The sequence below is a fragment of the Rissa tridactyla genome, chromosome 1 (genome assembly GCF_028500815.1).
Source record: "Rissa tridactyla isolate bRisTri1 chromosome 1, bRisTri1.patW.cur.20221130, whole genome shotgun sequence".
In the NCBI taxonomy this organism is placed as follows: domain Eukaryota; kingdom Metazoa; phylum Chordata; class Aves; order Charadriiformes; family Laridae; genus Rissa; species Rissa tridactyla.
The window spans coordinates 218,093,298-218,117,228 of NC_071466.1; the positions used below are offsets into that span (position 1 = coordinate 218,093,298).

A 23,931-nucleotide genomic window follows, 5' to 3' on the forward strand; every position below is an offset into this window, starting at 1 on the left:
GCGTTTTGCTGGGGGGGGGGGGCGTTATGGGGTGTCCCTAGGGCTGCTGGAAACAGGGGTGCCCCTCGGGGTGCTGGGGGAGGGGGGGGGGCTATGGAGTGCCCCTGGGGGTGATGAGGGGCCCCTGGGAGTGCTGGGGAGGGGGGCGTGGGGTGTCCCTGCGGCTGCTGTATGTTGGGGTGCCCCTGGGATTTGGGGGGGGGGGGTATGGAATATCCCGGGGGTGATGGGTTGGGGGAGCAGGGGGTTGCTGGGGGTAGTTAGAGGTGCCCGTGGGGCTAGTGGGGGTGGCCATGGGGGTGCTGGGTCCTGCCGGCACCTGGGGCAGGGGAGGGGGGTGGCTGCAGCTGCCCCACTGCAGGTGGGGGGGTCAAGGGTCCTGTCCCCCAGGCACCCCCCAGCATCACCCACTGGGTTGGTTTATCCAAACCCCCCCCCGGTACCACAATTTGGGCTAAAAGCAGCTCCTGGGAGGGGCTGGAAACCAGGGGAGGGAGGGGGAACACCGCTCCTCTCCACCCAATATTGGGGGGGGGGGGGTGTTTTTAGGGGCGACCACGCAGGGAGGTGCTGGAGGCCCCATTTTGGTGCCGCTTGTTTCCCGCATCGTTCCCCAGCCGGTGGAAAAGCAAAGCCCGGAGGGGGGGTATTTCCCGCGGCCGCCCCGGCAGCGATGGCAGTTCTGCAGCCGAGAGGTGACAGATCGGGAACAGGAGCGATAACGGGATTTTTTCCGGCACCGCTCAGGCCGCTTTCCCTAAGGAAAAAAAGCCAAAACAGCCGCCCGGAGCCCAAACAGCCCCGGCTGCCCCGAGGACACGCGGCCGCCGGAGCAGATTTCCCCAGCGGGATTTGGGACAACATCCCCATCCCCACCCCAGGGCATCACCGCCCCTCGCCGCACCCCCAAAAATTCCCCACCTGCTCCTGCCAGACCCGAAAAAACACTCCGGAGAAGCTGAGTTTTTCCAATGTTTTATTTGTGTTTTGAGATTACAGAGTCTTTATTGCTGATCTAATACAATCACTCAGACATTAATATTTAAAACATCCTTTTGAAAATGTTACGTTTGCAAAGTTTTCATTTCCTCGCTGCAGGCTGATGACAGGTTTTGTCTTATTATTTCTAAAGTTCAGAACAGAATTAATTTCCTTATACGATTTTGCTGGTGTTACCTAAAATCTCCTTTTTCCTAATTCTTTAAAAATGTGTTACATTAAAAAAAACAAACAAACAAACAAAAAAAACCAACCCAAAAAACCCAAACCAACCCATTACACGTTTAATTTAGAGATGATCACAGAATATGATTCCAGATTTGATTAGGAAAAAGCCAAGCAAGCAAAAAAGCCTACAGAAGAAGCAGAACGGCAATGGAGAAGGGCTTTAAAAATCGAGGTGGGAAAAGCCGGTTGGGAGTTTATTATTAATTATTTCTTTTTCTCCTATCTACCTGGAAGATAAAACGGGCTTAAAAATCGGCAGGAAGGAACTGACGGGTGAGGACAGCACCACCGTATGCTGCGCGAGCGACGGACACGGGGGCGGCGAGCGGCTGCACCGAAGGGTCACGCCGACGGAGAGGGATTTTCCCGGGGGCAGAAGCGGCTGCGGTTGGGACGCCCATTTTCCAGAAGCTGTTTGGCTCGCCGTGACCCCGCGACCGCGTCTCACCTCCACCGAGAGCAGGATTTCGGGCCGCGCATCTGCAGAGAACAACTGAAGCTCTGGGGTTCGCTGGTTGATGCAGACGAAGGGACTCCAGCACGGGGAAAGACCCGAACGTGACGTTCCAAATAGCTCAAGGGGACTCTTCCCCAAAATCTCAGGGTCTGGATAAAATTCATGATTGAGTAGAGATTATTTCAAGTTTGTGGTTAGTGATCAGTCCATGATGAAGCCTTCTCAAAGCCCTAAGGTCTCCTCAAAGTCTCCTCAAAGCCCTAAGGGTCTTCTCAAAGTCTCCTCAAAGCCCGAAGGGTCTCCTCAAAGCCTTCTCAAAGCCTTAAGGTCTCCTCAAGGTTGTACAAAGCTCTAAGGTCGCCTCAAAGCCTTCTCAAAGCCCTAAGGTCTCCTCAAGGTCTTCTCAAGGTCTTACTTCTAGGCTTTTGAGTAATTTCAAAGAGAAACTTGGAATTCGCAAACCTACGAGAACGTTTGCTCCAAAGATGAGCATCTTGTGGTCAAGGTGACTTCAGAGCTTGGCATCAAGAGCCGTGAGGAGGACTTGGCCGCCGAGACCATAATTCCACAGTTTTTCCTTTCTTGTGCGTGAATGAGCTGCCACAAAAGAGTTTTTTCATGATGGCAAAGAAGTCCGCGAGGACAAAACAAGAATCTGTAGCTGATGAGGGACTCGGGTACCAAAGCAGCAACCACAGGATAAAGGCTTTTGTGCTCACGGGGTCGGGCAATTTTATTTCAGAAGGACCATGTTCTCCACGTGAACCATAAAAGTGACTCCGATGAGACGTGGAGACTTGGAAAGCCACCTTGGTAAGCGTGCCGTGCTGTCCGCAGCGTTCAGGTGGGACATCCTGGGCTAAAACAAGTAACTGTGGCAGATTCGTTCTCCATCGGCTCTGATGCATCAAGATTCGAGGCGACTGAAGGTCTTTAGTGATGCTAAATTCTTCCCCGCGCACAAAATCGGGGTGGAGATTACTCCGGCGTACGTCTCATGCACTCAAAGGGGATGTCCAGATTTCATCACACAAATATTACTAGAAAATAAAACTCTGAAGATTTCCAATGAGGACTGAAATTCAGCTGGAGAAACACCTTGCACGGACAAGGGTCCTCCCAGCCGGGATGGCCGACGAGCTCGGTTTTTGGAAGAGCTCCCGGACACGTGAGCAGCAGTTGTCGGCGAGGCCGCAAGGCTCTTCCACCAGCGTGGGCAACGCAAGGCTGCCCCGGAGCCCCACCGGGAAAACGACTTTGGTTGAACCATAGGAGGTTGGCACTCGTTAACGTGAGCAGCAGGAAAATACTGCGGAGCTGTGACGAAGGGAGCGGTGGTGGGTCTTACCCTACAGCCACCAGGTCTACCTCCGAGCGGGCACCGCTCTGCCCTCCCGGCTCCTACCAGGGCCCATCCGCGTCTGACGCTCACGACCGGACCCTTCGTTTCAGCTTTCACAGCAGTGCTAAGGCGAAGTTCACCGACTCGCTGGCAGAACCGTCCCTTGGGCAGTTCGGCAGAATTCCGAGAGGTTTCTCCAGCGACGGCCGGCGAGATTTACCGCTTCGCTGATGAGGCGGCGCCCGGCTGGTCGGCAGCGCCTGGAGCGAGCGAGGTTTTTAGCTGCGTTGTCAAACGGCATGAGAAACGCAAACGCGGCGGCCCTCCGGCCGGCTCCCGCGGCTGCCGGGATCCTGCTCTGCTGGAAGAAGCGCTGGGATGAGAAGGAAACCAAAAGCGACGTGCGACCTCGAGGTCGGATCCCGCGTCGGATGAACGGTGATAACGGACTGTTCCAAGGACATCGCAGCGATTCCGCTCCACCAGCTTCCTCCTCGCCTCCCCCATCCTCCCAGCCCCGAAAAAGAACAACCCGAAGAGAAAAATGAAACAAACGGAAAAGAATCCACCGTCTCCCAGTCCCGCGGCAGTACGAACACCAGTGGCAGAGGCCGCATGTACAGTATTCTAATTTAATAAATAAATAACCTAAACACACTGTCTACTATGTGAGCAAGCCCGGCTCTAACTTAGGAAGCTTGCGCTGTTTCATCCTGTACAGTAGTTGAGAAAAGACTTGGGTTCTTGTTCCTCGCGATTCTCCGGGATACAGCGGCAGGAACTTAATATCTGGGGGAGAGAGGAGAAAAGGAGGTTTTGGTGAGATGCTGGGGAGGACACGAAGCTCCCCCAGCACCAACACGGCGTGTTTTGGGAGGGGCGGCCGCCAAGAAAAGGAAGGATTTAGGAAGAGGCTCGGTCCTCATCTCCTCCCCCACAAATTCCACATTATATTTAGCCGCCCGCCTTCCCTGCTCCGACGCTGCCTTTCGCTTCCAGTGCGGGAAGGGGAGAAGTCAACGGCGCCCGACGGACCCGGGGACCGAGTCCCAGCGGTTTGCAGTGACATCGGGTCGGGAACCCAGGAGGATGCACCGAAGGTGCAGGAGCAAATGCCTCGGACGCCAAAGCCCGGCTCAAACCGGCTGAATTTATCGGGAGGCGTCCTGTTAGGCTGGGAGCCGAGAGCAGGTAATTCATATCACAGAGCCACGCGTGAGGAGAGAGAGGTGCCTGCTCTAACGAAGCAAGCTGTCGAGCGGCATGAGGCTGAAGCCTAATTGCCCGTTAACATCCAGAAAAAGAGCCCGTGCGCACCCGGAGATCTCCTCTCACCTCCCTACACGCCAAAATAGGGACCTTTGGAAAAGACTCTTTGCCTTTTGTACGTGGAGGCTTAAATTCCCGCGGGACGTCAAGCTGAAGCTGCCCCCGTACATCTCCCCCCACCACCCCCCGCGGCGGGGTCGTCGTGGCTCGCCCTCGGTGCCGGGGATTTGCCGTGACCCTCTGCTTATCCTGACTTCTCCGTGCCTGGGACAAACCACGCTCCCCGCGAGGTCGGGACGACGGCCAGACACCGAAAACGGGCAAAGAAAACGGAACCGGAGGAAATTCCTCCACGGCCGCGCGGCGGCACCGTCATTTTGCGCATAAAAAAAAAAAAAAGCTCAGGATACGGCAAAACCCAGTAAACCCCCAAAACTGGAGCGTTTTGGTGCGGAGCTGCTCTCGCGTGAGCGCCGAAGACCTGCACGCCGAGAAAATGCTTTTTCCTGCAAGAAAAGGATCGGGGCTTCAACCCCCCCACAAGCCGATCCGTGCGCGTGCAAAGGCCATTTCATTTTTCAGGGTGAAAAAAACGCCTCCCAGCGTTGGCTACAAACATAAGCCTGGAAAGGGAAGAGATCCAGGGGGCTCACATTAAACATTATCATTATTTCTGGGAGAGCCACGGCGCCCAGCAGCCCGGCTCTGCGCCATCTCGTCCTTCGTCAAACTTTAAAAATAAAGCCGTCACCCGGAGTTGGCCGCGTGGCATCGCTCTGCCGTTTGTCCGGGTGACAGCTGCTGCCAGATACAAAGGGCTCGTGTCCTGCCAAGCCCTCTTTTGTCACAGCTCCAACTGTGCCGTCCCCTTCCCGGCCGCACCGCTTTCTACGTGGTGACGGGAACCGTCAGAAAGCCTGTGAGATCTTCACAGGGGACTGGTGGGATCAAACCCCATCCCTTAATGGGCTGAAGCTGCGGCAGGGGAGGTTTGGGTTGGAGATTAGGAAGAATTACTTTACTGACGGAGCGGTCAGGCGCTGGAACAGCCTGCCCAGGGAGGGGGTTGAGTCACCATCCCTAGAGGTGTTGAAGAAACGTCTAGATGTGGCACTTCAGGGCACGCTCTAGCGGCAGAGATTGTAGGTTGGTTGGTTGGACTCGATGACCTCAAAGGTCCTTTCCAACCATGAAGATTCTATGATTCTGTCCACCCCCCCTCCACCCCCGGCATGTGCACCCCACGGCAGAAGAAAGAGAGAGGTTGGGGAGCAGCACCTGTAGTAGTTTGGTTTGAAAGGTCCGTTCTTATTCAGTCCCAAGTATTTGGCTTGTTCATCCGTTAGTTCCGTCAGGTGGGCATCGAACGTTGGGAGGTGAAGGCTTGCCACGTACTCGTCTGAAACGATTCCAAGCCTCGTTAGTACGCTGAAGGGAAAGCAACGAGTCCCCTCCTGCTCTGCACCAAGGTCCCTAACGCCCCGGCTGGGAAGGGCATCGCTCCTTGTGTCCTTCCTGCTAAACTGTAGGACTTCTTTTCACCCCGACTGGGGAAAACCCAAGGCGCTCATCTATTTCGAGGTAAAGAGAAAAACCTTTCTCCAAAATACCCTTCCAGCAGGACTCCTGGGTCTGCTGCTGCCTTACACCATACTCTTGGGCAAGCCTGGATGCTCCACTGGTGCAGGAGCCACCGGACATTTCTGGTAGGTGCCACCTAACACCCAACCTAGGGACAAGCTGCACCTGGCCTCAAAAAAATACAATTAACACCCCAAAAAAGACCAGTTCTGCAGCAAAAGCGTGGTCAGTGTAGCTTGTGCCCTCAGGAGGGGGTGAGGCAGAGCTGTTGGTCAGGGACTAAGTGTCTTCGCAGCCAAGGACGGCAGCTCTGCTGGCGGAAGCCCTACGTGACAATCCCTCGCATCAGCGTGGAGGGACTCCCGCCGTCGGCCGAGCGCGTCAGCCTGTTTTCCCCCGGCTGGGATGGGGAAACAACGCGTCTGATTTAGCAAAGAGCCCAGACCCAGCGGGAAGAACTTGCTGGAAGACCCTGAGCTTGGCAGAGAGGCCGACGAGAGAGCCCAGGAGGCTGCGGTGCCCTGCCGTCCCCAGCCCAGCCGAGCAAACCCTCCCATCTGTTCAACCTCAAAAAAGAAGGCAGTAAGTATATCTTTACCCATTTTCTTGGGCAGCAGGTACACGTCTTGCTTGTAGCGGCCTTCGGGAGCGTTGTACAGCTCTATCAAAGCCAAAGCCTGGATGGAGAAGACACTTAGGTAAGAAACTGCCGCCCGCTGTGGAGCGAGACGCTGCTTTCGGCTCGGCCCAAACCCTACTCGCCTGCGTGGTGGCAGTGATGGACAGGACGAAGGTGGGGACGGTGGAGCAGCTCAGGTTCAGCAGGCGGCCCTGGGAAGCAAAAACTGGTTGTTATCTCAACGCGGCACCAAAACCCGCCTACAACCCTACAGAAGGTACAAGAACCACCGGCGAAACGCGTTTCTTCTGGGACGAAACACCATTTATCAGGTGCCCTTGAATCCCAAGATAGTGGTTGCCCTTGTAACTCAGTAAAACTATTTAGAAGTGAAAAAATCTGATAAAATACCCTGTGGGAGATGCCCTGGAGCGTGATAAAGAAAAACCCAGGAGCTTTTCTGCGTTCCAGCAACTCATGGACCAAAACGGGATTGCACCGAGCCTTTCGGCCAGAGGGACCGTTGAGCTGCTGAGGCCCAAGGAGGCAATTTCTGGACTCGTATCGTCTCCAGCACTCATCCAGCCCTTGTTTTCCTCCTCCGCAAGCAGAGACCAGGCTGCAATTCCCGCTCCTTTGCCCGCGACTCACCTCCGCCAGAAGGACTATTCTCTTCCCGTCTGGCCAGATGACGTGGTCCACCTGGGACCTCACCCTCTCCCAGGTCAGCTCGGGTGTACGCAGGCTTGCCTGAAACACGGTGTGAAAACAGTTAAAAGCGCTGGCAAAAGGTCAAAACCCAGAAGCTACGTTAGCAGGAAGGAAAAAAGGAAGCAACTCGCTGACATTGTCCTGGGCTTATGGCTTCCTTTGGGGCCGGCGGCAGTCCCAGACCAATGAAACCTTTATGACTCATAATCTGGAACAATTTCTATGATTAGGGTACATCAAAGCTCCTGCGACAACTATTGTTCAAGCTCTTCTGGCTGATGAGGATTCGCGGTCACCAACTGAACTCTGCATGGCTGCGGTCACTTCTTTCCAATGGTTTTAAAGCCTTGGGTTCGGCCGAGCCATTCTCCACTGACGCTCAGACAAGGCTCTCCTGTTTTTCTACCCATCTCTAAGCGCAGAGGAGCAGATTTCAGTGCCGTTGGGTAAAGCGCGGCGGGGTCGAACGTGCTGTGACGCACCAAGTTGAAGTTCAACAAGACCAAGTGCAAGGTCCTCCATCTGGGTCGGGGCAATCCCAAGCACCGATATGGGCTGGGCAGTGACTGGCTGGAGAGCAGCCCTGAAGAAAAGGACTTGGGGGGGCTGGTGGACGAGAGGCTCAACATGAGCTGTCAGTGTGCACTAGCAGCCCAGAAAGCCAATGGTATCCTGGGCTGCATCAGGAGAAGGGTGGCCAGCAGGTCGAGGGAGGTGATTGTCCCCCTCTACTCCACCCTCGTGAGACCCCACCTGGAGCACTGCGTCCAGTTCTGGAGCCCCTGCTACAAGAGAGATATGGACGTGCTGGAACGTGTCCAGAGAAGGGCCACGAGGATGATCAGAGGGCTGGAGCACCTCTCCTATGAGGACAGACTGAGAGAGTTGGGGTTGTTCAGTCTGGAGAAAAGAAGGCCCCGAGGAGACCTTCTAGTGGCCTACCAGGATCTTAAGGGGGCCTACAAGAAAGCTGGGGAGGGACTTTTTAGGATGTCGGGTAATGGTAGGACTAGAGGGAATGGATTGAAACTAGAGAGGGGTCGATTCAGATTGGACGTTAGGAAGAAGTTCTTCACCATGAGGGTGGTGAGGCACTGGAACGGGTTGCCCAGAGAGGTGGTGGAAGCCCCGTCCCTGGAGGTGTTCAAGGCCAGGCTGGATGGGGCTCTGAGCAACCTGATCTAGTGGGAGGTGTCCCTGCCCATGGCAGGGGGTTGGAACTGGATGATCTTTAAGGTCCCTTCCAACCCTGACAATTCTATGACTCTGTGAAGCTGAACTTTTGGCTGGGTCTTAATGGTACAATACCCCGAAAGCAGAGGGACTGGGCTGGAGAGGGCAAGTCACTGACCCTCCAGGGGAAGGACTGAGGCTGGTGGATACCAGGCACCACGCTGGAAGCTGAAGGAGTTTGCCTGGCTCGCTGACATTCTTTGGGATCGTGGGAATGATGCCGACGTGTCTGACTGTCTGCTGAGACACAGGGAGCGACGGATTGTTTTATCTCCTCCCAGGTGCTTGCTAAAGCAGCACGGGTCAGACACGGCTGACAAAGGGTCCCGAAAGGACCGTTACCAAACCCCATGCCGTCCCCGCGCCCGACGCGCGTCCCCGCGCTCACCACGTCGATCTCGGTGTTGGAGTGCCCCATGTTGCAGACGATGCAGCTGTTCTTCATGCGGTCCAGGTGTTCCCTGGTCACCACGTTCTTGTTGCCTGCCAGACAGCAATATCCATAATAAATCACAGAGTCATGGAATCACAGCATGATTTGGGTTGGAAGGGACCTTTAAAGGCCATCTAGTTCCAACCGCTCTACCTGCCCCGGGCAGGGACACCTCCCACCAGCCCAGGTTGCTCCAAGCCCCGTCCGACCTGGCCTTGAACCCCTCCAGGGATGGGGCAGCCACAGCTTCTCTGGGCAACCTGTCCCAGGGGCTCACTGACTTCACTTCCCCCATCTTTTTTGCCCTTTCCTTTGGAAAACGGCAGCCCCAAGGATGGGGCGTGCATCCCTGACGACCCGCCTCGGGGACCGCGTACCCGTGCAGGTGATGACGATGTCAACTTGTCTGATGACTTCATTGAGTTTCACGAGCCGGAATCCATCCATGCTAAGAAGAAAGGAAGAGGAGGAAATGGTCTGAAAAGCAGCAAAAATACGCCAAAAGTAGGGAAAAAACCCCACCAAATGACTCTCAGATACTCATTTTATCTTTCTAATGCCGGAGACTGGAAAAGAGCAAGGCAACGTACTCAGGGCCGTGCACCCCAAGCCATGAGGAGCGTTTCTAGAGTCAACCTGGAGGATTTGGGACTGTTGGAGGGGGGAGGGGCGGGAATTGGAAAGAGATTTTGGGGGTTTCACATTTTCCGTCAAGGCCTCCGCATCTGCAAATCTCCATTTTCGACCGAGACGGCCTTTTTAAAGCTGCTGCTCCTGCAAAATACACCCAGAAGATGCAGATACGCCCTCCCTCCCGCTGCAGAATCCTCTCTGGTACGGATTTAGGTCGTCTTTAAAAAAAACCCAAACAAACAAACAAAAAAAACCCCAACAAACCAAAACACCCCCAAACCCCGCAGATGTCTATCATGAACCCCGCCATCCAGATTTAGGCACCTCCGCGATCTCCAGAAGCGCTCAGCGGCTCTTTCCCGACTTCATTCAGATAACAAGGGCAGGATTATTTATATTTTTATTTTTTTTTAGGATTTGGTGACAGCCCTCCCGAGAACTTACTTCCGTGACTCCCGCAAGCTGCAAAATCGTAGTTACTATAAAAAAATAAGTAATTTTTTTTTTTTTTTTCTGCCGTATGTCCCATTTACTGATTTATTTATTCCCCACCCCGCAACCTCCTTCCGAGAGGGGCCGCGCGGCGCTGCCTCGTGCCACTGCAAACGACCGAATTCCCAATTACGGATGCGCCGGCTGGATGTGAAGGTTGCAAAGCAAACCGAAAGTGGATCAGCTCTGCTAATTAAGCAGGGCTCATTAGTTTCCTCGCCGCAACAGCCCTTTGAAAGCCGGCCGTTGGGAAGAGGCTGCGGGTTTCAGGCTCCGGGTGTTTTTGGGGACTCTGCTTCCGCGGCCACGTCCCATCTGGAGCCTTGGGATGCAGAAGCAGCATCTCGGCCCCCAACAACCTTTACCTGGAGGAAACGAGGTTGGGTGTAAACGCAACGTGCCTGTGCGAGGGGGGGAGCCGTGCGCTTTCAGCCCCGCGTCGGGGCACCGGCGCGAGCGGGGAGTGGTTTGTGAGGGGTCGGTGACCACGAAAAACCCAAAATACTCCTTGGGTGAGGTGCGCGCGCAGCGCGGTAAAGCCCGAGGTCCCTCTCCAGAGGTCGCAGTTCACTCCCAACCTCCTTTCAAGCCGGATCATTAAACTCCTTCAAGCTGTATCGTTAAACTTTCAAGCCGTGTCATTAAATTCTTTCAAGCCGTATCGTTCAGCTCTTGGCCACTGTGGCTACGGTTACGCGAGCTGGCGCGCGGGAGCCCGATAAACCGGGTGACGGTTTAGTGCGGGAACCCTTTCCTGGCTGTAGGAGAGAGCTGTGGGTCCCTCCGAGGGCGCAGAGGAGCCACGAACCCCTCACCAGCATCCCTCTGGGGAGGGACCGCTGCCTCTGGTCGCGGTTTTCCTGGCGGGGGGATGGGGAAAAAAAAAAAAAAAAAAAAGCCTAAGGAAGAAGCCGGGCTCGGTGGGACCGCTTACCAGGCCTGGAGGGCACAGATCGGATCGATCTCTGTCACGTACACTATGGAGCCCATGGCCTTCAAGGCAGCACAGCAGCCCTTGCCAACCTGGGGAGGGAGAAGAGCACAGAGGAGGAGTGAGCCGCCGAGAGCTCGGGAGACGCCGAGCGTCCGTTCGGCCACGGGAAGCTTGGAGGGGACGGATAACCCCGGGCAACCCTTCGGAGCAACCTGGGTGGCATATATTGCGTTTTTGGGTGCGTGAAATTCCGGGATTTGGAGTAAATCAGGCCCAGCTTAGCTAAGAGAGGCACTAAAAAAATCGCAGAGCGCCGTTGGTTTCGGTCCCGGGGAGTTCTTTTTCCCACCCAAACGCCCGGGTATCTAGAAAGCAGCAGGATAACGAGAGATTACGCTTATCCCAGGGAAAGTTTAAGAGTCTGTTGTAGCCTTTACTCTACTTCGGAAGGTTAATGGTTAACTCTCCGAGGGTTAACGAGCTTTAACCTTTACCCAGGGAATTCAGGGGAACGGTTCAATGACCAAGGGTTCCCCAAAAATGCAATCACACGTGAGAAAATCGCCCCAGTTCGGCTCTTCTCGGGGGGGGGGAATAAAAAAAAAAATTTAAAAATCCCAGTACAGCACCCACAGAGCACAGCCCGCCCCAACTGGTGGGAACTGGTCCCGACACGACCTGCCGAAGGGCGAACATCCCGGTCTCGCCTCGAGAGAGGATTCCTCCGTTCGGGGGTGAAAGCGCAGTCAAGATTAACTTCTCTTTCTTGACCGCGCTTCAGCATGCAACGCTGCGGCTGCATCTGCAGAACCCAGCCTCCGAACACTTTACCATTACATTAGATGCCATATATAATCGAAATATAAAAATTAGAATGTATACTCTATTAATATCTGGATATTTCAATATTCAGGCATGATTCAGAATACTTCATACTCATGTATTTTACGATTCAGGCTCGGCGTCTGTTTTAATACTGAAGAAATATACTGGAAATCAAGAAAATCTTCCGTTTCGGCAAACCCGGCAGGTTTGAAGCAGATGCGGAGAAAAGCCGCGGGGGCAGGAAAGCCCCGTGGGATGAAGCCGTGCAAAGGATGCGCCGATTTTACGTGCAGCACCCGCCTGTAAAACGCGAAGCCCTTACCTCCCCGTAGCCACAAACCACTACTTGCTTTCCTCCAAACATCATGTCTGTTGTCCTTTTAAGGCTAAAGGAAGGAAGCAAAAAAACGCAATTAACGACCAGCAATAAGCTCTATCCCACCGACGACGCGGTCAAGGACGCGGAAGGTCCTAAGCACCGCGGTTGTATCCTGTATCCCTGCGGACACGCAGCAACTCTGGGTGTGGAGTGGACCCGAAGGCACCTCAAAACCGACTTTTTCTGTTGGTAAGGGTGGGTGCTACCAGTGAAATGAAACAGAGAGGAAGGATTTGGGGTTTGGATCCCTTTTTTTTTTTTTTTTTCCCCGTCGGATCCCTGCGTTTTGGTACTCCAGAAGTATTTAAAATATTTTCCCAAAATATTTTATTTTCTTAATTTTTTTTTTTTTTTTTTTTAAAAAGTCAAAATACCCCACCGGAATAACTACGGAAGGAGCCAAAAAAAGCGCTAATTCCTTGCCAGAATCCCAGCGCTTTCCACAAACAAAGCTCTCCCTTCCACTCTGTTTCCTTCTGGTTTCTCCCCGAGAGTGTCCTACATTACAGGCTATTTTTAGCACAGGAGTAAATAGGTTAGCAGTGCAGGGAAGGTGAAATTCCCTTACATTTCCCAAAGAATTTAGATAAAAAAGCACCGCAGATTCAATTGCACCTCCGCTCAGGCTTCCCTTGGCCCAGTTTTTAGGCGCCTGGGCCAGATTTAATTCCCATCCCAACCAAGCTCCCCATGAGGTCCATCACCCGTCACAACCGAAGACAACGAGGGAAAGAAGATTTTACAGGTTTTAACGTTTCTTAGCCGCTGACGGCATCTGCTACACGTGGGACGCGGAGCTAAAAGTCGCGTCCTCGGACACGCAAAATCTGGGGGCAATTCTTCACGGGGCGGCCAACCCTGGCGACAGAAGGTTGTGTCTTGAACCCCGTGACCACAGAGCGGAGCCACGGCCACAATAAAGAAGGAAGGGCTACTTCATTAGAATTACTTCAGCAAGATGTTTTCATTGAATCATAGAACGGTTTGGGTTGGAAGGGACCTTAAAGGCCGTCTCATTCCACCCCCCTGCCATGGCAGGGACACCTCCCACCAGCCCAGGTTGCTCCAAGCCCCATCCAACCTGGCCTTGGACCCCTCCAGGGATGGGGCAGCCACAGCTTCTCTGGGCAACCTGGGCCAGGGGCTCACCACCCTCATTTTTCCCATTACTGCTTCTAGGAAAGTCCAGTTAGTGATGCGTTGCATGTTGGAGTACGCTGCTCCACATCACAACTTCACAAATTTTATGTATTTTGGAGACCAGCTGATGCTTTTAATTGAACTTTGCCAGTTTTGTGAGGCAGGAAAGGCAAGAAACCAGTGGTCATCTGCAGTGACAGGTTCTGGCTCCTGTAATAAAACATCTTGGCATGGAAGAGCCAGATTCCATCACCGCTTGACTTGACAAGGAGCCTAAAATTCAGTCTTCCAGAACAACATGGGATGAAAACGCGGGGAAGAAACTGCACATGTAGCAGATCACCCAGGGAAGCACATTCGGTGGTTCCCTAACTCATCTGGCACTTGCACACATTTTAAAGCTCACCTTCGTGCCCCTGGATTTGGACATACAGGTTGTTGTCCAGAGAAGCTGTGGCTGCCCCATCCCTGGAGGGGTTCAAGGCCAGGTTGGACGGGGCTTGGAGCAACCTGGGCTGGTGGGAGGTGTCCCTGCCCAGGGCAGGGGGGTGGAATAAGATGATCTTTAAGGTCCCTTCCAACCCAAACCATTCGACGATTCTATGATTTACAGACATGAGTCTTTTTCACTCCTCCTGGTCAAGATGACCAGGAAGACGGCTTCAAAGCTGAGTTGACGCATGAGGCGCTCTATTACAAATCCCACGAAGATTTGGGAAAAAGACGTTAGAGGAGACTCCGTGATCAACAGGGAAGCCTGCTTTGGGTCTCCGAGAACCTCTGGTGCCGCCAGACTGAAGGCAGCAGTAGCACAGCTGAACACCAACAGCAACGGCCAGGTGGACTTTGATTAAACAGGAGACACTTCTACATCAACAAGGAACTGTGAACTGCAGATCTTGAGACTTGTTTAAGCTTTAAGCCCTACCAAGTTATCAACGTGAAAAAAAGGTCTTTTCTCCTGAAGCCCGCTGTCTTCTCCATGGAGGGTTCCTCCTCCGCACCACAGCTACCTGGCACAGAGCAGGCAATCTTTTCTCTGGTAGTCATCAGCACGAATGCCAGTCCGGAAAGTCAAATTTGTCCTTGCTTCTGTGCTTACTTGTCTACTGGGACCACTACCAGATGCAATATGTCACAGTCCACCCATCTGCTGTAAGAATAAAACTTGTCCTAATCTCATTTGGCTTTGACAGAATTTGTTGGTGGAGGTGGTGGGGACATGGACACCCAGTTCCATCAGAAGAAAGGAAAAAAAAAAAAAAAACGAGAGGGAGAGGGAAGAAAAAAAGATATCACTGAGATTTCTGAGATTTACACCCTCTCTAGATCGCAGCTTCAAGTATTTTGCGCTGCATCTCGAGACCGACAGTCTCAGAAGACACATCGTGTTCCCGGTGCCCACGTATCCATCAGTGACGGATTCCCGTCCGATCCTAAAAAGTACAGCACCATTGGGATGCTGCAGAGCTGGTCCCAGTCCCACCGTCTGCCTGCTGGGAATTCGGGGGGGAGGGAGCACAGAGGGAAGCAAACGCTCTCCTCCTCGTTCGCGTGGCACGTGGCTGTAAATCCTGCAGGAGCAGAGTGGGGAAAAGTGGACAAAGCCCCGTCATTCCCACCTTCTGCCCCTATTTATTACGCTCAGCTGAAGGACAGGGTTTAATCCTCAGACTCAAGTCTACACTTCGGACACGCAACTATTACAGGATAAAGTCTTGGTCTACCACAACCTCCTCTGTTTTCTTTCTTTCGGTTTACTGTACGTTCACAGGAGAGGATAAAAAACGTAGAAAGGCAAAAAACGTCGTGAAGAAGCAGCTGGTTGACTCACACACAGGCAACAGACACAGATGGGTTTTATCCTGATGCCATGGAGGTAAGAGGGACGGGAAGGAGCATCGTAGCCACGTGTGGGGGCTTCTGAAGTCCTCACACAGGAGTACGAGGAGCTGCAGGGCTTGAGCACAGCTCCGGCCACGCTCACCGAGAAGGAAAAGGGCACATGAGTCACCTACAGTCATGGAAGGGCAACCTGACCCTGAGGGCACAAAGGCTCGGTGAGCTCCCCTGAAGGGTGCTGAGAAGCGCCTTGTATCACTTATGGCTAACGAAATATCTGATGTGTCCTCCGGACACTCTGGGAAAAGAGAAGACGTGCTTTCCACGAGAAGAGGAGCAGAATTTCGGTGACGTGCCCCATTCACAGCTGAGGTAAAAATATTGAATCCAGACTCCTAGAGATGCTAAGGTCTTTGCTGCAAGATCATTCTCCTACAAACACAAAATTAAACGTTTGTTTTAGGGTGTTCATATGTGTGTAGAGTTTTACACACAATTGTACAAATAAGTCTTAGGACCTTCCGACCCGTAGAGACATAGCTGCTGTCTCCAAATGCCTTGCAGATTCCCACCTACGATACAAACAGGATGGACCAGGGGTAACAAAGGGTCTTTGTTCTCCTCTGACACATCGGTTGATCTAAAATGACCTAAACCAGCAGGGAGGACACACACATGGACCCAGTTCCCTGTTGGGTCCGACGCAACCCGAGCAAGGGACGCAGCCCCGTTTGGGGGGCCGTGTACCTACCCGTCGAGGATGGACTCTCTGCAGCAGTACAGGTTGTCAAACTTCTGCTTTGTGACCGAGTCGTTGACGTTCATGGCTGGGACGCAGAGCTTCCCCGCTTTGGACAACTGGTACAGCCTGTTAGGAATACGGGAAGAAACAAATGACCAATGGAAAAATACTTCCCTACGCTCTATTGCTGTGTGCTCTCAAGGTTCTTGTTTTGCTGGAGTAGAGCAGTAGACATCTGGCGGGTCAAAGATGACCTTGTCATAGGAGCTCCTCCTTTCAGGAGGAGAAATAGCACCCTTCCTTCCACAGGCGTTTGTATCCGTTTTCCTCCTGTACTGAAGAACTACCAGGTTGGCAAGAGGCATTTCTTAAAAACCCAAAATAGCAGATCAGAAGGTGCTCTAGACTCCCTGTGCCTCATAACCGTTGATATTGCAGCCATCCTCTGATGTCTTCAAAAGGACAGAGCCCCCCATCTCCCTTCTAAAGCTCCCCCTTGCTTCAGATAACCTAAGATGAGAGCTCCCGTAATTCCTCAAGCTCTTACAGCTGAAGACAAATAGGAACGGCCGCAGAAGAGTAACATTCACAGCAATGTGAAGCTGCTGCGATCCAACACCCGCAGCAAAACACCCACTCGAACAGCAGCAGGAGCGTAGTCACCGAGATGTAGTACAAGAAGCAACCAGGATGGGGAACACACCAACCCGACCTCCTCCTCCTGACAGCAGACTCAACGCCCGGCGGCAGCAGCACAAACCACTAAAAATCAACCTAAACGCTACACCACGGCTATGGAGAGAATCCGAAAATCACCTCCCTGCTCCAGACCTTGGGGAGGAGAACCCGCTCCCTCCGTTAGTGCCTACAGACCACCTCCAGATTTCTCCTCACGCTCGCTTTGTCACCTGGGGAGCCTCAGTCCCCACGTTGCCTGTCCCCTGGAGGTAAGGGGCACGCACGCATCCGTACCACCAGCCTCCGAAAACAACCTCGCCCCTGCCATGAGACCGCGGGGGACAATTTTTAACATCATTTTGGTCTTGCACATCCCTTTGGCCCATATTTGCAACGATTCCTGATGCTAAAAATATTATCGGGTCCTCTTCTTGACCCCACTGGCTGCAAACCTGAATCGGTCGCTTCCTTGTTTCAAATATTTCGTTTCCCTGCACCTCTGGCCGAACTCTCAGCCAGCACCAAGAGCTGCAGCCAAGCCTGTCTCCCTGCAAAAATAAAGAAAAAAGCTGAGTCTGCTGCTTGTCCCCTATTTTCCCTCACCCGTGACATGATTAACGCCGTTGGAAAAGCACCTCTGACACCTCTCCGAACCCTGGGAGCCACTTCTCCCATCCTAATTCTGCTTCCACCGCAGACTGATGGACGTCACTCAATTATACGGCTGCATCTCTGCAGTTCTCCCTTTCCAGGCTCCCACCCCAACTAAAGACTCGTTTCCTCTTCCCAAATCTCACTTCTTCCCATAGATTTACTTTAGGACTATGCTTTTGACTTTCTTCAAAGGCCACCCCTTCTTGTGCAACACCCTCACCCTCACCCCTTCCTTCTTTCATCTGCAAAATGAGGCGAGAGAACCACTGCCCCCGTTTCACAGGTGGAAAAACAAGACCTTGCACACTTTTTCCACGCACGCGACGGTCAGTAGGTGCTTCTACCCCTCGTCTGAAATTCAGAGCAGTAGTTCCAAGTCGCTTTGACGGTACGAGAGATTTAAAACCACTCGAACGGAAAAGCCAAGCCCAAGGTGAAGGGAAACCACAGACCACGTAGTAGGAGGTTCAACATTCAGCCAAGTCTGTGGCATCTGACAACTTGGGGATCTTTTGCTACCGGTGCCCTGAGGCAGAAGATCCAACATCTCCATGCTCACAGTCCAGCCTGTCCCGTTACCTGTGGACACCAGTCACGCTCTCCTCTACGATCCCCTTGATCTTCTTAAACATGTTGGGATATTTCTTGTAAATCCAGTGAGTCAGATCTCCTCCGTCATCCAAGATCTGTAATAAAAATAACCACAAAGTCACTGCTCTGGAAGTCCAGTAGGGCCTGCTGTACCTGACCCCAAAAAGGTACAAGGGGTAAATCAGAGGCTCAAATCATTCCTAATCGAGCCCTAGATTAGTACTAGATGATCTTTAAGGTCCCTTGCAACCTTGACGATTCTATGATTCTGTGATCTCAACCGCCACATCCTGACAGCTTAGGTGAGACTACTTGGCTTGACTACTCCGCGCAGCAGCGCTGCTTCATCGGTACCGTGCTGGAAGGGCAATAGATCAGACAAACACAACAGACCTTGAAGCTTATAATAAGACCAGGGAAAACATGGAAAATTGCTGTGGAAGCTCTTCTCTCCCCATCCCCCAGAAGTGCAGATGGAAAAGCCTTTGAGCCATACACAGTCATCAGCTTTTCCAAAGCAACTGCTAACGGAGGAGGGAGAAGGATGGAGGAGGAGGAGGATGGAGAAGGAGGAGGATGAAGGAGGAGGATGGAGGAGGAGGGGGATGGAGGAGGAAGAGGATGAAGAAGGAGGAGGATGGAGGAGGAGGATGGAGGAGGAGAGGGATGGAGGAGGAAGAGAATGGAGAAGGAGGAGGATGGAGGAGGAGGATGGAGGAGGAGAAGGAAGATGGAGAAGGAGGAGGATGAAGGAGGAGAATGGAGGAGGAAGATGGAGGAGGTGGGGGATGGAGAAGGATGGAGAAGGAGGAGGATGAAGGAGGAGGATGGAGGAAGAGGGGGATGGAGGAAGAGGATGATGGAGGAGAAGGAGGATGGAGAGGGAGGAGGATGGAAGAGGAGGGGGATGGAGGAGAAGGAAGAAGGAGGATGGAGGAGAAGGATGGAGAAGGAGGAGGATGTAGAAGGAGGAGGATGGAGGAGGATGGAAGAGGAGGATGGAGAAGAAGGAAGATGGAGGATGAAGAAGGAGGATGGAGAAGGAGGAGGATGGAAGAGGAGAATGCAAGAGGAGGATGGAGAAGAAGGAAGATGGAGGATGAAGAAGGAGGATGGAGGAGGAGGATGGAGGAGAAGGGGGATGGAGGAGGAGGAGGAGGATGGAAGAGGAGGGGGATAAGAAGGAGGATGGAGAAGGAGAAGGATGGAAGAGGAGGATGGAGAAGGAGAAGGAAGATGGAGGATGGAGAAGGAGGAGGATAAAGAAGGAGGAGGATGAAGGAGGTGGGGGATGGAGGAGGAGGATGGAGAAGGAGGATGGAAGAGGAGGAGGATAGAAGAGGAGGATAGAGAATAAGGAGGAGGATGGAGAAAGAGGAGGGGGATGGAGATGAAGGAGGATGAAGAAGGAGGAGGACAGAGAAGGAGGAGGAGGGAGAAGGGGGATGGAGAAAGAGGAGGATGGAGAAGGAGATGGATGGAGAAAGAGGAGGAGGGTGCAGAGCCACTAATGACAATTATAACGCAGCTGCATCATAGAACACTGCGTATGAAGAAGAGTGACCCTCTTTTAGACGACAACTTTGGGTCTCTGCCCATTTCATCTGGCTTTGAACCTCAAACTCAGAAGTACAAAACTCTTCTTGATGGGATCCTGAGCCTCACGAGCCACCCATCTCCTCCTAACGACACATTTCAGGGCGGTGGAGAAAGCCAGAGACTTACCGCTTTAATAAAAACATTGAAGATGAGCAAGTAAAGGTGCCCTTTGAAAAAGTGCCATGGAAAGGCCAGACATGAAAACGATTCGGTCACAGAAATCTAAAAATTGCAGTGACAAGAGATGACTAAGAGCTCGTCTGTTCTCTGCTGGTGTTATAATCATCCAGCATGTGGAAAGACCCGGTAACGCCTTTGGACATGGAAGTCGTAACACTGCTAAAAGTCGAACACGTCCATCCAGATACGCCTCTGCACGGGTTGACGTTATTCTGGTATTTTTGTGACGTGCCATAGTGTTGCCGGGACAATCAAAGACTTTAAGTCAAGGCTTATTTTTGACCTCCGTTACGTACAGAACCTCTGATAATTACAGAATATGTCACTGCTCGTGACAGCCGGCGGAGTATATTAAGAGACTCGTTTGTGCCCTACACACTTCCCTCGTAATGAACGTGGCCCCAGCCCCAACCACTTTGGGTCATCCCCTGCTACATCTCAACACACAGCCAAGCCCGAGGAGGGTCCTGAGCTCTAAATGCTTCAAAGAGGGACCCACTGGGGCACCACAAGGAGGTGTCTGGGACAGAAGAAAAGATCCAAGAAAAGAAAAAGCCCAAACGCGTGCCTTTCCCCGAGTCCTCCTGCCACCTTGGTGGCCTCAGGTGGCCCAAGCAGTGCCCAAGCAAGGTGGGAAGCGTGACAACCCCCATTAGACTCAGACTCAAGAAAAAACAGGGAGCAGATTGCACCGAGCGGCAGGTGACGTGCCCAGGAGCTGCGCTGGCTGGGCTGGCTGAGAGCACATTCCCCCATAGCAGTACTATTGTTTATTATTATTCTCCTGTTTGCATGTCCCCTACACCAACGGCAAAGACTTCTGACTCCATCCTCCTCCTCCTGCTCCTTTTTGCATGTTCCCTATCATCATCATCATCCTCCTCCTCTTTGCATGTCCCCTGCATCAACGTCAAAGACTTCTGACTCCATCCTCCTCCTCCTCCTCCTTTCTGCATGTTCCCTATCATCATCATCATCCTCCTCCTCTTTGCATGTCCCCTGCATCAACGTCAAAGACTTCTGACTCCATCCTCCTCCTCCTGCTCCTTTTTGCATGTTCCCTATCATCATCATCATCCTCCTCCTCCTCTTTGCATGTCCCCTGCATCAACATCAAAGACTTCTGACTCCATCCTCCTCTTCCTCCTCCTTTTTGCATGTTCCCTATCATCATCATCATCATCCTCCTCTTTGCATGTCCCCTGCATCAACGTCAAAGACTTCTGACTCCATCCTCCTCCTCCTCCTCCTTTTTGCATGTTCCCTATCATCATCCTCCTCCTCATCATCATCCTCCTCCTCCTCCTCATCTTTGCATGTCCCCTACACCAACGTCAAAGACTTCTGACCGCATCCTCCTCCTCCTCTTTGCATATTCCCTACACCAACATCAAAGCGTTAGACTTCTGATTTCATCATCATCGTCGTCATCATCATCATTGTCATCCTCTCTGCATATCCCCTCCACCAATATCAAAGACTTCTGACTGCAACTTCCTCCCCTTTCTCCTCCTCCTCCTCTTCCTTCTCCTCCTCCTCTTTGCATATTCCCTCCACCAACGTCAAAGCGTCAAAGACTTCTGACCCCACCACCACCACCACCACCACCATCATCATCATCATCATCACCCTCTCTGCATATTCCCTCCACCAACGTCAAAGACTTCTGACTGCAACCTCCTTCTCTTCCTCCTCCTCTTCCTCCTCTTTGCATGCTCCCTACACCAACGTTCAAGACTTCTGACTGCCAAGCCAGCCCTTATCAGCCTACTGGCGTGGTGTGCAGGTGTCCTAAAATGCAACTGTCAAACCTGGGGAGAAGCACCTCTGCTTGTGGGCCAGCGGTGGAGCCCGGCAGGGACCCTCTGCCACTCTCCCACCACCATCTGCAGCCACCCAGAAAAACTGAACGCTCCCACCACCCTCCTGCGGCAGAAGCCCCATTGCGGGCACAAAGACAGCGTTCCTGAGCTTTGTCATGACACGACGTGGTGGCTGCACGGAGCCACCACCCTGACATCCGTGGGCAAAGAGTTGCTTGGAAACGCTACGTACTATCACAACCTTTTTCTCTCTAAATCGCAGGATTTTCCACTGAAGGCGAACGCTGTGGGTAGCAGCTGCTCCTCCACAAACGTCTGGGAAGCATGAGGTGTCCTACCAGGGTCTTCCACGCAGACCTGACCCTTGAGTCTCCAGGGAACCTCCAGATCCGTGCACAGGCTGGGAAACGGAGGTAGGTAAGGGTTAAGTGGGCTGAGAAGCTCTCCTGGGCCAGCCGAGGTAGGAATTCAGCCGCCTGGCTCCCAGGACGTCTTCATTTCATTAATCCCCGTTTAATAGGGCACATAATCCTCTTTCTAAGAGAGAATTCTGGGGGTTGGCACTTTCCTCATTCCTAGGAGGGCAGGAGATGAAAAAAAAACCCTGAACCAAATCAATGGAGGAACTAGTTTTTGACGGAAGGTCACCTTTGTGCAGCAGCTGCGAACGGCCAGCAGCGAAGCCCATGGTATGTGCCCCATATTCCTGCAGTTTTCTCAGCTTTACGCAGGTTATCCGCTTTCATTCGAATTTGTCCCAGGCAGATTTTTTTTTTTTGTCCCCGGAAAAAAAAAAAGCGCCTTTATTTGCTGTGCGAAGAATTTTTCATACAGAAAACCAGCCGCGGTAGATGCGAAGCCTCGCTCTGCCTCTCGCTGCCGCTGCCTGACGCCCACCGAGAGGCACGACCTGCAAAAACGACGCTCCCGCCTGCGGTTCATCAACCTCCCTCTTGATTTTGGCACCTCCGCCTCGGAGCAGAGGCTGCTGGAGTGGTCGCGCCTGCAAAAAAAACCTCTTCCTATCGCCCCGTGCCTGCAAGGAGATGGGATCCTCTCTTTGATGATGGGACCATCTCTTTGATGATGGGACCCTCTCTTTGATGATGGGACCATCTCTTTGATGATGGGATCCTCTCTTTGATGATGGGATCCTCTCTTTGATGATGGGACCATCTCTTTGATGATGGGACCATCTCTTTGATGATGGGATCCTCTCTTTGATGACGGGACCATCTCTTTGATGATGGGACCATCTCTTTGATGATGGGATCCTCTCTTTGATGACGGGACCACCTCTTTGATGATGGGACCATCTCTTTGATGATGGGACCATCTCTTTGATGATGGGATCCTCTCTTTGATGACGGGACCATCTCTTTGATGATGGGACCATCTCTTTGATGATGGGATCCTCTCTTTGATGACGGGACCACCTCTTTGATGATGGGATCCTCTCTTTGATGATGGGACCATCCTCTGACCCACGCACCGGAGGTATCTGGTCCTGCTCCTCCACAGCAGTACTCATCCTGAATTTTTGTGATTTTTGACTGATTTGGTGTATCCATTCCGCATCAGTAGGTGTTTCTCTTTCAGTGCTCTTCTCTCCCAAACAACCAATTTCCCGTCGCTGCCTGCACAGAAGGACTGTGACTTCTCGGTCCCTCAGTCCTCCCGTTTCATGTTTTCTCCAGCAGAAAACCTCCGGCTCTTCCACGAAAGAAACTGGTGTCTCAGGGTGCCATTTTACAACCTGTTTAAACCCATCTGAGATCCCGCTGCCACCAAATGTCTCACCCTCTCCCCGCTTCCAACTCTGTTGGGGCAGCAGCCGATACCGTGGGGCTGCTCTTGCCGAGAACAAGCGGATTAAAATTAGCTTGGAGCAGCTCAACAACACGACGGAAAACAAAGATGCCCGCTGAAAACGCCAGGAGATGGCAGGAAGGCACGGTCGGAGGTGGCATCGAAATGCCCCGGCATCAGCGTGGTCCTACATCACCTTACGCTGCAAAGGAAACCAAACTCTCAGCGCTGCAGATTCAGTATTTTTCAGAAAAAAACCCCTCTGCGCCATTCCTGTCCAGACTGAGCACTCCTCTAAAGGTCTGCTATCCCCATGGGAAAACCCAATGTGTCTTTTCTTTGGAGACTCTCAGTATTTGTGGCTAATCGTTTCCATGGAGTAGCGCCGCGCAGAAGCCCAAACATTGAATGTTCAGATTTTTGGGCTAAAAGACATCCCTCTTCATCTGCACGGGACGTGCAAGGTCAGCTCCATCATGCCTCGCAGTGCCCACCTGGACACGGGACTGGTGGGGGCCAGCGAAGAAACGCTAAACAGGACCTGGGCTGTATTTCAAGCCCCGGTATCAAGTCAGCGTGGCTTACAAGGAGCTGCTGAACTACTTGGACCCATTTCACTTTCTCTTAGGTAGAAACAGAGATCGCACGTCTCCTCATTGAGCTTAAAGACGCAGAAGCCTGGAAATGGAGGTGGATTTCCATGCTACGTTCCTCTGGGATCAACGAGCACAAGTTGGA

General features: G+C 52.7%; 1 protein-coding gene across 2 annotated transcripts in view; it reads right to left on the reverse strand.

The window, feature by feature from the left end:
* Positions 1-967: 967 nt before the first annotated feature.
* The window catches only part of AHCYL2 (adenosylhomocysteinase like 2), a 113,089-nt gene continuing 90,125 nt past the window's right edge, over positions 968-23,931 (reverse strand). For both annotated transcript variants that reach the window (XM_054200676.1, XM_054200685.1), the window contains exons 7-17: positions 17,771-17,877; positions 15,869-15,985; positions 12,079-12,142; positions 10,932-11,020; positions 9,250-9,320; positions 8,828-8,922; positions 7,147-7,245; positions 6,639-6,707; positions 6,475-6,553; positions 5,574-5,694; positions 968-3,815 (exon numbers count right to left, since the gene is read on the reverse strand). In XM_054200676.1, the coding sequence (XP_054056651.1) occupies positions 3,809-3,815; positions 5,574-5,694; positions 6,475-6,553; positions 6,639-6,707; positions 7,147-7,245; positions 8,828-8,922; positions 9,250-9,320; positions 10,932-11,020; positions 12,079-12,142; positions 15,869-15,985; positions 17,771-17,877 (918 nt within the window). In that variant the 3' untranslated portion in view covers positions 968-3,808. The remainder of the gene's footprint in view (positions 3,816-5,573; positions 5,695-6,474; positions 6,554-6,638; positions 6,708-7,146; positions 7,246-8,827; positions 8,923-9,249; positions 9,321-10,931; positions 11,021-12,078; positions 12,143-15,868; positions 15,986-17,770; positions 17,878-23,931) is intronic.